General features: G+C 40.3%; 1 protein-coding gene across 3 annotated transcripts in view; it reads left to right on the top strand.

Annotated features, from left to right (window-relative positions):
* The window catches only part of DENND1A (DENN domain containing 1A), a 198403-nt gene that overhangs the window by 158689 nt on the left and 27266 nt on the right, over positions 1 to 12448 (top strand). For all 3 annotated transcript variants that reach the window (XM_054174197.1, XM_054174196.1, XM_054174198.1), the window contains exon 19: positions 3757 to 3888. In XM_054174197.1, coding sequence (XP_054030172.1) covers positions 3757 to 3888 — 132 coding nt within the window. The remainder of the gene's footprint in view (positions 1 to 3756; positions 3889 to 12448) is intronic.

Here is a 12448-nt window from a genome sequence, read left to right as displayed (position 1 = left end):
ATAGCAAATAATTGTTAATAGAAACAGCATGGGAGCTTTATTTTATATCTGATACAGTATCTTTTTCCTTTTTATTTTTTTCCCCATAAAGGCTGCTTTTTCCATTTCACAAACGGACCATGGTGGTTAAGTCACTCTGTTATTGGCTTCTTTGAAGCTTAACTACATAGAATTAGGAAGAAGGTGGAATATGAATGGTACCATCCTCAACTTTCAGTAAGGAGAATGTAACTTACTGAAAGCTTCTGGATAAGACAATTTATCTAAATGGTTGGGCACTTGGCATTAATGTATTCAATATTATTTTACTTACTAGAGCCCTGTGTGGCTGTTATCGATGGGCTGCGCTTTGTAATCAGTACTGTTCCAAACAACTCGTTTAGAGGTTTGTAAAATAATCTAAAGAATTCTTCTAGGAATTCTGGAATATGTGGTGGTTTGGGTGGTTTTTTTTGCTCTTCAAGTAGATAGTTTTGTAGTCTATCATAAAAGGTCCCTAGAAAAATTGCTAATGGATATTTAAGCAGAAGAAAACCTTATTCAGTTTACAGGGTTAACACTACCTACCTGCAAATATATATCTTACTCATTTTCTGAAGACAGTCATTTGAAATAAATAGGTAGTAAAGATTTCATTTAAATTATTGTTAGGGAAAGCACAATTTATATGTGGAGATACTTATGGAGTGTGATAGATCATTGCAATTCTCTTTTTCCAGTAATCTATGAAGTGACCTTTTTCCTCAGGCAAAAGGTGGTTTTGTTTTTAATAATATCCTCAAACCACACTTTCTTTTCATTAAAGAATAGAATAGAATAAATAGAATAGAATTAACCAGGTTGGAAAAGACCTTTGAGATCATCGAGTCCAACCTATCTAATCACTATCTAATCAGCTAAACCATGGCAGCAAGCACCACCCCATCCAATCTCTTCCTAAACACCTCCAGTGATGGTGACTCCACCACCTGCCTGGGCAGCCCCTTCCAATGGCCAATCAAATCTTGCATTTCTGGAGTGGGAGTAGCTTCCCACCTTCCATTTTCCCCACTTTTTTTGAGGGAGGGGTAGGTCCCATGTTTTTATTATTATCCTGAACATTATCAATGACTTAAGCCATTTCAGGAATGTCTTACTGGCTTACACCAAATCCCTTTTCTTGTGATACATCAGAACCAAAAAGTCAGACTTACGATGTATCAGCCCAGTCTGATGGTGCTGCAGTGCAAGGAACAGCTCATGAACACCATCCCAGCTGGTATACCTCCACAGCACAGCTTCGGGTGGAAGTGCTGGCACTGGTTTCAGAAGCAGTGTGGAGGTATGAGGAGAATCCTGCCCCCCAGCTGGGATACGCAGGTCTGCCAGGCTTTTCTTTTAGTAACAGGAATGGACACTGCTTTTTTGGGACCTTCCTGCACAATGATCCACTGCAGTCCTTTGGTCATTTGTAGTTCTCAAACTGAAGAACTGCTTTTATCAGTAGGCATTTTGTAAGCCCTTACACCTTTCCGAAGCTGAAGTTCAGAATTGGAGAATCCTGTTTTCCTGTTTGTGGTTTTATCTCTCTGTCTTGTGCTTCCCATTGACTTCTGACTAATTGCATTCAAAGTCTGCTAGTGGACTGAAGGTATGTCACAGACTGCTTTGAAGGGCTGTTGCCTACCTTCCAAGTGTGTTTTCACTGAAGGTAGAAAATGAGCTACTGAGAAGGAAATTTTGCTTTTTTGACTGAAGCTCTGTTGTTGGTTTGTTTGCTTTGGGAGGATTTGGAAAAAAAATAGACAGGTGCCAAATAATTGAATTCTTGTATTTTATTAAATAATTTAAACAAACCAAAAATGACCAAAATCTGATGCAGTTTCTTTGGAAGTCTGTACACCAAACACAGTGGAAACACACTTTAGGATAATGTTAACTTCAGTATGTAATTATGTCATCCAAGAAGTACAGCAAATCTATAGCAAAATCTGCAAGGATTTGCAGTGATCATTACAGATCGTAGGGGGGTTTGCTTAGTGTCTTGATCTGGCTGTATTTTTTATGTCCTCCCATTCCCATGTCTGAACTTTTGCATCTGTTTTGTACATTTGTCTGGAAGTGCTGCTTGCACTGGAAGATGCTTTGCTTTCTGTTGATTCCCAGCCTTTTTGGAGCCACAGCTGCAGGTGGAACTCTGAAGGCTCTGAAATGCTGAGAATGTCCCCTGTTCAGTGCAGGTCTGATGACTTTGAATGTGCTGGACACCTTTATGGCATATACCTTACATGTCTGAAGCTTGGTGACTGTTTAATATGGCACTACCTATATAGAAATATGTAAATAAAATTTGTATTTAAAGGCATTATGTTTCTGAACAGTTATCGTGCTGCCATAGCTTATGTGATTCCCAAAGAGAGCAGATCCCTTGGTAGATTGTTGCTTGTTTGGAGCTGAAGTATGAGTTTGACAGCAGCATATGCTTCTGTCATTGAGCGGCTCTGGGGCTCTTTGTTACTAATTCAGTAACTTTGTTGTATTTTGTAAAGACACAGTAGCATTGTGCAGCTGGAGGGCAGGGGGAGGAAAAAGTTTTTCTCTCTAGTTTGACCTTAACAAGTTGTTAATTTCCCCATGATCCTTATGTCCATATTGGTGAACCACTGCTCTACCAGCTGGATCTAAAAAGGTCTCTCAGCTTCTCTGTGAAGGAGACAAAGCCCCTTAGAAAGTCCATCCAGCTTTTTGTTTCATTTGACCTAAGCACATTAGGTCAGTCTGTGTCCAAAAGAACCATTTCTAATTGGCCATCAGCTTACATGTCTCATTATTGTACCTTAGCAAGACGGAAACTTGAGGGGGCATGTCAAAGGTCAGTGAATCAAAGCAATGTCTATGTCAGCAGCCAACCTTAGGTCAGTCTTGCAGAGCTACAGCGTGTGCAGGTTTCTCTCTATATTTACCAAGCATTATTTCCTTGACATTGTTGCAAAGAGATGTAAGGTTTGGGGCCCACTGTGTTACCAACTGTCTCTCAACTGACTTTCAAACTCTTTTCTCCTTGTCTGATTCCTTACGTCTGCATACTTTGTCTTTTTCAAAATCTATGTTACATATACCATAGGTACAGTTGGCAAGTCTTCTAACCTAGGTTGATGGGTCACTTCACTTCTGAAAATGAGGACTAATGTCAAAAGCAAAAGCAAAGCAAAACAAAAAAGCATCCTGCTGGGCAGCAGTTGGTTTGATACAGTCTCCTGAAGGCATGTTCAGGCTCAAAGATAAAATGCAAAGCTAACTAAGCTCTGAGTTTCATCTCTGCTTGCCACTTCCACACATAATTGTTCTGCTACAGATAATTCTGTGACGTATGTAAATAAAATCACTGTTTTCATTTAGGTTTGCAAAAAGGAAAATAGCTGTTCCTAAGTCTGTGTTGCATTTGTTCCTATGATAGAAATTTTGAGCTATGTTTTGTTTTGTTTTATTTCTCCCGAGATGCTTCCTGGCTTTTGTGCGTTTAAGTCAGACATTTTGTTGGATGTATCTGCATGCAGCATTGGTATTAGGAGGAGAGAGTGGCTGTATTCAAGCTCTGATTGACAAAGTGCAACAAAATGTTCTATTCTAATGACGTTTTCTTTTCTGTACTTTGGTGTTTTCTTTCCCTAACATCAAAACTGTTAGTCAGCATTATCCTGTACCGTGTCCTTTGTGCCCCTTACCCTCTATCAAGAATGTTCCTGGCCACGCTATTCACCTTTTCCTACCATACAGGACATTGCTGAGAATGGGTGTTCTGCAGTGCCTGAGGAGTCTCTACCAAGGACAGCACCTTCTCCATTGGCTGAAAAGAAGGACCCTAAATTAAGAGAAGACAGAAGACCAATCACAGTACATTTTGGTCAGGTATGTCTTGGTGTTGGGTTTCTTTAAACTGTGTGACTCATCAAAAATACTTCAGAGCACAATTACAGTGAAAAGTATGCCAATTGTTTCATGGCTTCTTGTAGCTGAAGAATGTTGTTATAGATTTATTTCTAGTTTATTGGTTGAAATGGGACTCTAAAACCTGATTTGGGGGAGGGAGGCTAGTGTTTCGTTTTTGTTCATACAATGATTTTGAGGAAAATAAATTCTAAGTGAATGAAAGGGAAGCATAATTATTATAGCATTTTTGTAAACTGTTCTTTTAGCATGCGGTGTATAGCCCTCAGGACTGAGGATGTGTAGTCTAAAATGTTCTCTGTTATCTAGCCAGATCATTAGTGTCAATATGGAGCATCTAACTATTAGAGCATTCTAACATTCACTGAGAATTTAATGTGATGAAGTAAGAGGGAAAAATCAATTAATAGCTTATTAGTCTACTCTGTATTTCAGTATTGACAACCAAGCTATAGACATTGGTTACTCTTACTTCTGCAAAAGAGTGAGTTTGGTTGTATGGGTTCTTAAAGAGACACTTATTTAGAAAATATTGTTGGTGCTGTGATTTTCATGGGAAAGCATACAACATTTATTATCAGTTTGCCAGTGTTCCCCTATTATGTGTAGCCTGACTCAAAAAAATAACATTATTTGTGTTTACAGTTCCCTTCTCTTTCTCTGTGTCTATTTCTTACAGTATGCTAGTCAGAAAACAGTTGTGAATACTTGATTTTTCCTAAGGAAATACAGTGTATTTTTTAAACAATTGGGAATTATAAAATGGGAAGCAAGCCAGATTTTTAGATAAGTATCTATTAATAGAAGCTGGTCAGTGGAGCTGCAGTGACTATTCAGGTGTTAGCTGGGTCTACACAAGTCATTGCTCAGAGCAGTGTTGCCTGTATCATTTCAGAAATAGATTTCTTTCAGAACTTTTGCCACTGTGCTAAGTGTAAGTTCTTGGAGACTGCTTTTCAAAACCAGGTTCTCTTCCAATTAAATATTTGCAGTAGTGATTTATTTTTCACTTACGTTCTGTGCCAGTACAGTTGAGGGGAAATGGGGCTACTGGACAAATGTAGCCGTCTAGCTCTGGCAGGGAAATGCTACATTTTGTTTAAAGCAGTCAGAAAGGCAGACAATATTCTAGTCTACTTCCCTTTTTCCCTTTAGATTTTTATGAAGGGTGGATGATTCAAGCATCTTTGTGAATGAATGTAATATGCAATGAAGTGGAAAGTGCAAATTTAAATTCATTAAACTTTTTTTAACATTCACTTTCAGATTATTTAATGATCGCTTTTCCTGGTCAAAAGAAACACATCAGCTTTATGGAGCTGCTGGCTGTGATGAGAGGCTGGCTTGCTAAATGCTTATTTTTGTCATTCCATTACAAATTTTGGAATCCAAAATATGATCTAACTTAGCAGTTGCAGGAATAGCTCACTTACAGCCTTTGACCTTTCACAGGTGTTTTTTTCCTTACAGCCCAATGCCAAAATTAAATCATACTTTCGTTCCAAAGGAAAAGGTGGTCAGGTTTATGAAATATGAATTAAGGCTTTGGGGAGAAAAAAAGCCACAACATTTACTGATTAAATGGGAGATGGCTTCTAACTAGTGATTAAAGGGAGAGATTTTAGTGTCACTTTTAACTCTGTCTAGAATACAGTAGGTGGGAACAATTAAAAAGCCACAAGAACTCTGAAATAAGGGCTGTTTGTGCATTCACAGTTCTTATAAACTGAAGAGGATGAAAGAGGCTTTTTTCTCATTGTCACTTGCTTTCTATGTCTGCTAGTATTATGCCAGTGTATATGGCAAAGGCAGACTTTTTTAAAATGCATGCATGCGGATTAGGGTCAAGCCCTGTGTATCAGTAATGCAGTAAGCCTCGTCCATAGCACTGCAGTGAGAGAGCTACCAACAGCAGCGAGATGCTTTAATTGAGACATGCTGTCAAAGTGACAAACACATTTGCATACAGTCTATTTATTTTCGTTGGAAAGGTCTGCAGTCTGCTGTTGGTTGAACATTCTTAATCAGCTCGCTGTAAGTGAGCCGGCAGCTAGCTGTCCTATGCTAGGTGCTTCTCTTCATTACATGACAGATTAGCTAAAGGGGGATGGGCTAGCAAGCCAGCAGCAACCTTTAATTTTAACTCATTATCTCTCACCCTATAGTGAGGTAGCTTCTAGCTTTTCCAAATGCAGTTGTGTATCTGCAGTTGTTAGGCTACAAAAATATCAGTAAAATACATTGAAATGGCTTTGAATGTATAGCACCTCAGCTGATTGTTCTCAAAAATTTAGCAGTAATTATCTAACTATGTGAGATTCCCTAGTGGCGTAGCTCATCTTGGTGAGTGGTTATCAGGCATTGTTTGAGAGGGCTGTTTATAATGGACTTGTTTTAACAGTGGTTTTCTGTAATACTGAGACTGTGTGGGAAAGCTCTCCTCAATCTTGAAAAGAAGGATTTTTGCCAGATAGCCTAGGGCAATGCAATGAAGGTTTAAATAAAGTGTTCTTAGTAAGACTGCCAAGGAGACCAAAGTGGAAGGGCGTGACCACGGCTTTTTCTCTGGTTTGACTCTGTGTGGGTTTTCGTTTACTCGGGGTGCACTTTTAATATTGTCCCTCAGATCAGCCAAGTATATGGACCTAACATCCCCATCGTGGACTCTGAGGCAACACAACTGTGCTCAACAAGTCACAAGAGCAGTACAGGCAGCTAAGGATGGATAAGTGGGAAGAAGAGGGAACAATTTTCCAAGCCAAGGAAAAGATTCAGATGAGTTGTACGGAGTACTGAGTAGTGCTTTGTTTTCTGGATGAGTAAGGTTAATTTTAGTAGAAGATACAGTGCCACAGAGAACATCCTTTGTGAATGTTTTGTTATTGTTCGTTCTGACATTTTGTCTTAAAATCTGACCAAAACATACTTAAAATACCTGAACACATGCTGCATATTGAACTACCAGTGTCTGCTGCCACCACCATGGCTGTCCTTGACATCTTTCCCAATGATGCCAGCAGGGCAAGCGTTGTGATCCCACTAACCATTGAACTAGGCAGAGCGGGACAGCTAAAACAGGTGACTCGAGTATTCATAGCTTTATTCCATGCACACATTCCCACTTTTTAGGTAGAGTGCATATGTTTATTTTTGTCATCTTTTGGTTATTGAAGAATCAACACTGCACTATGTCACAGTGACTATTTTGAACACATTCCTCATCCAAGCAAGCAGCTATTAGGGGCTACTTTGGCAGGACCTAAATCTAGAAACACTGAGGTCTGTTGTGATACATTCGTGATGTTTGGTTTGGGTTAATTTTTTTTGTGAGGTGGGTGAAGGATGTTAATTGTTGCTTTGGTTTTGTTGTTGGGGGCAAGGGAGGAGTTTAAATAATGTTCATTTTCACCTAATTGCTGTAGAAATTTTTGTTCCCTTGATTGCCTGCAAGTCTTACTATTTTATGTTAAAAATAAGGAAGAAGGACTGTCTGGATACTGATCTTTTTTAGTGTTTTTTGGGTTCTGAGTTTACATTAGTAGTTCTTGAATTGTGTGTTTCTGCTGGGAATTTCAGCTGGGAATTTCAGCTTCCATCACTGAACTGGTGGTGGTGCTGAGCTGCAGTGATAAGGATGCTGTGTTAAGCAGCATCTCTTAAACTTTGTGGGTTTTATTAACTGATTGATATGAATTGCAGTTCAATTTTGTCTGATTTCAGAAGTGCGTTGTTTGAGTGGGTTCTCAATATCTCTACACCCTGAACAAACAGGACAATTTATAAATTGCCTTTATGCCACCAAGAAAAATAAAAATAAAGAACAAAACAGTTTCTTTTTGCAAGACTGAAGTATCTTGATAAGGTATTTTGGAGGGTTTGATTTTCTTTAATTATTATTTTTTTAAAACAGAAGTCTCAAATACCTCATTCAAGTATTTGGATTTATTTATACATGTTATGTAGTTGTAGCCAAAAAGCAAAGTCTGGGAAATGCAGACATGTCCTTAATGATGGTGATTGTATAGCTGTTCCAAGGAACACAAGCTCTCCAAAATATCTTGCTGAGGTTTTAATGAGCAGCAGGCTTTCTCTCTGCTCTTCTATGGATTTATTTTTACATAATCTAAAGCAAAAGAAACAAAACAAAAAAACCTGTTTGTAATGTATAAAGATATGATTTTGCTAAGAGAGAAAGATAAATTAATATCTGAATTTGATGTTTTAGAAGTGTTTTCCCTCCAGAAGACAGTGCTTAACTATTGCAGTGCTACAGGCTGGGGTCAGAGTGGCTGGAGAGTGGCCAGGCAGAAAGGGACCTGGGGATACTGGTTGATAGTAGGCTGAACATGAGCCAGCAGTGTGCCCAGGTGGCCAAGAAGGCCAATGGCATCCTGGCCTGGATCGGGAATAGTGTGGCCAGCAGGAGCAGGGAAGTCATTCTGCCCCTGTACTCAGCACTGGCTAGGCCACACCTTGAGTCCTGTGTCCAGTTCTGGGCTCCTCAGGTTAGGAAAGATGGTGCGTTGCTGGCAGGTGTCCAGAGAAGGGCAACAAAGCTGGTAAAGGGGTTTGGAGCACAGCCCTGTGAGGAGAGGCTGAGGAAGCTGGGGTTGCTTAGCTTGGAGAAGGGGAAGCTCAGAGGAGACCTTCTTGCTGTCTACAACTACCTGAAGGGAGATTGTAGCCAGGTCGGGGTTGGTGTCTTCTGCCAGTCAACCAGCACCAGAACAAGAGGACACAGTCTCAAGATGTGCCAGGGGAGGTTTAGGCTGGATGTTAGGAAGAAGTTCTTCACAGAAAGAGTGATTGGTCATTGAATGTGCTGCCCAGGAAGGTGGTGGAGTCACCATCACTGGAAGTGTTTAAGGAGAGACTGGATGAGGCACTTGGTGCCGTGGTTTAGTTGATTAGATGGTGTTGGGTGATAGGTTGGACTTGATGATCTCAAAGGTCTTTTCCAACCTGGTTAATATTATTCTATTCTATTTGGCTACTAGTACACTAGCTGTAGCTATGATAAACACCTATAGTGTCTGTACACCGCAGCCAGCAGAAGAAATGCTGTAAGATTTCTAGGTTTTTGAGACTTTGCTTAGGTAAGTGAACACGTGGCCAGGTCCCTTTAACTGCTGCAGCTGTGTGTCCTGGTGTGTGTGCCTACAGCTGATAGAACCTGTCCCATTGTACAGTCTGAGACTGCAGGTATCATACGATCAAACAGAGCACTTAACACTTGGCAGAGTTGCAACCCTCTCTTGGGACTAAAGGGAACACATCTTTTTTTTAACACATCTTTCTCCTAATGAAACTTCTGCATCTATTTACACTGCTTCCCACCCCTCCACCCTTCATCAAGCTTTCATTTCTCTGAAATGGTACACTGCCTGCTTCTTCCAGAGCCTCCCTGTTCATAAGGATCATTACCTATGCCCAGTCTTCCCATCAGTCTTGGAGACGGTGAGCCTAGACTCTTGAAAAACAAGCCTATACTTAGGAATGTCCTTCCTCTGGAGCTTTTACACAGTCAGTAGCACAGCTGATCTGGTACAGTTAGACCAACAAGTGATAAGCTGCCAGAAACATCATTTGTTGGGAAAGGGGATCATTGCATTAGAAGCAAATTATCCTTGCATCTCTGTTCAGCTCTCTAATTGTTTCTGTTAGAATGTCTTTTGTCAGCTTGGGTGTGCTTATGTTTCTGTGGCTTATTCTGTTTACCAGCAAATAGAATATTTTATTCCATTTATGTACTAAAAGGTAAAGCTTAAGAAAATACAAAATACTTTTCTAAGTATATCTTTATTTAAGAGATTGAGTTGTAGTCCATTCTTGATTCAAACACAGAGAAATTAGTGTTCTGGGGGCTAATGTAAATAACTATGAAACAAGTGGAAAATACACTCTTGTGCTAAAGCAGCTTAAGTGACTGTGAAAAGAGTTGTCCAGCTTCTCTTCCCAGCTTATCTTTACTGCTGCTAAGCTTTCACAGGCCATAGAATGGAAAGCATCATCTTTCTTGCTGTTCTGATTACTTGTTGTTAATAAACATGTTCATTTTCCTTATTTGTGATCTGCCCTTAGACATGCAGAACAAAAAACTCTGCTTTGTAGGGCAAGTTTCTTCCGCAAGAAGATTAAATGTCATTAAGAGGTCAGGGGGAAGATGGGGAGAAAACCAGCCAGCCACATTCCAGAAATGCAAAACTGGATGGTTGAGGCCAGAGGCAGCAGAGGGAAGGATTATCTCCAGGGTGAAAGAAGTCGGGAAGCAAGGAAGGCTCCTTTGCCAGACCCTGTGACTCCCTTCACACCCAGGTGCCTTGGAACAATAGCAGATTCCCCTGGATCACAGCAGACATTGTGTGGCACTGAGGTAGAAACCAAAGGGGAAAGGGGAAAACAAGTTCATTTTCGAGTATTCATGCTACTGCATCCTATAGTGGTAAAGCCAGCCTCCTGTTCTTGCTGCTCTGAACTGTTCTGACAATAGAGGTACCTTCATTAAGAAAATGAGCTTCCGTTCCACTCTTGCCCACTGATGAGCAGTGTGGTCTGCCTGATCCTTTCTGCTGAGCCACATGGAGTTTCCTCCTTCTCTCCATTTGATTCTTTATAGATGTAACAGAAGTATAGCCCAGTTCTTTAAAATTATTTTGTCTTAAGAAAGCATGTTTTCTATCCTCATTTCTTCTCACGCATTTCTTTGACTTCCTTTCAGAAAGGAATTCACTGCTGCTCAGTAAAAGTCACCTTGCAAGAAAAGCAAATGTATTGGACTGCTCATCTGTCTCATGGCTGCTTGAGATTACTCAAATGTCCCATCAGTTTCTTAGGGAACAGTGTTCTTAGGGGAATAAGAACAATGTCAACAGACAAGAAAATAATTCATTTGATTGGAATTCTGCTTTGTGGTGTGCAAGATCTGCAGAAACAGCAATCCATGGGATAGGAGTTATCTAACTAAAAGGCTTGCACTCTTGTCATGCGTGTAAATATTTGACAAGTGAGACCTGGCACTCTCTTTAGGAAGATGTACACCACCTGCAGAGCCTACCCAAAGGTTACTGCCTCTCATGCTCTCACTTGCCAGTATTTTCTAATGAGCAACCAGACAGCTATGTCTTCTTCAGCTGCTGCAGCAATGCAGTATGTATGTAGCTGATGCTATATCAGTTCATGCTTTGCAGTAAGATTACATGGCTCAGGTCCTGCATGTATTCATCCATGAAAAAGCACATTCAAGACTATGGCTTTTAGTGTTTTCTAACTGCCTTGGCATTTAAAGCGCTTCTTAAGCAGGGATGTTCCGAATAAATTTACTGCCCCAGGTACATGCAAGTCAGATACCATAACACTTGGATGCATGAAGAAAATATTGTGGTTGAGCTGACCTCCTAGGGCTCTGTGACAAGCAATAGCAGCTGTATCATGCCTGCAGAATTTTCTTGTTAGTCTTGTTATGTTGAGGAACCCATAAATATCTTGTAGAGAGTACCTTGGTCCATCACTGCTGGCATGTGGAAGAAGAATAGTGCTTTATAAATAATACATACATATAAAATAAATACATCAGCACATGCAAGGCTAAACAAATCACCTAGACTGACAACTTGAGAAAAGCTCAGAGGGTCTTATGGATGACTTGCCTCGTCTATCAACGTAGATCAGCATCCACAAGTTTTTTATGTATTACTTATGAAGTTGATATGTGCAGTTGGGCCAGAACTGTCTGAATTGACCTCTGGGCCCCTGGATTAAACTGGAAGATTAAAGGGAGAGACTGTGTGAAACATATGATCCTTCTAACTGCTAACCTCCCTGTGACTGTTGTTTGCCCAGGCATTCCTTGGATTTGCCCTCTGGAGCTGGACTGATTAATATCAAGTAAACGGTTGCTGAGTACCATGCTACAGGAAAAAGGGGCTATGTGCTTTTGTGTGGTTGTGTGGAGGAGCATCCCCCTAGTTATGGAGACTGTCTCAGTGAATGATGAAGCTGAGTGAAGGAGATGGTTGTTGCTGTTACAGAACTCCTTAAATGAGACACCATCTCTCTCTTATTTCTTTTTCTTTTCTGTACAAATATTCTGCTTGCTAGAGAGGAATAGCTGTTAAAAGATAATAAGGGATATGTCCATTTTCCAGCATTTTAAGTCATGCAGGTTGCATGATCTCCTTGATTTGAATTCCAGTATCAGGCCCACAGAAAGTCCAATGTAAAGCTGACAAAATGACCAGTTAAAAAAAGAAAACACACACAAAACAGTGTGGGGTTTTTTTCTTCATATTTAATATTGCATTGCTGGATTTTCCAGTATTTTAAATGAAAAATACATGTAGTTAGTTCCATGTTGACAATGTCCTTGAGGATTTGACAGTGAGATTTTCCAGCAGTTGCTCTTCGTTAGAATCCTGGTGGTGTTTAATAAGGCAGCCGAACTGCTGGCACCTTCGGTTCTTGTTTGTTCTCCGAGGGCTCGGGGCTGCTGCAGTAAGCACATCGACCAGGGCTGATCATTACA

Source organism: Dryobates pubescens, chromosome 29 (assembly GCF_014839835.1).
Source record: "Dryobates pubescens isolate bDryPub1 chromosome 29, bDryPub1.pri, whole genome shotgun sequence".
NCBI classification, from domain to species: Eukaryota; Metazoa; Chordata; class Aves; order Piciformes; family Picidae; genus Dryobates; species Dryobates pubescens.
The sequence above is the reverse complement of the archived record's forward strand: the minus strand, read 5'-3'. Positions and strand labels throughout refer to the sequence as shown.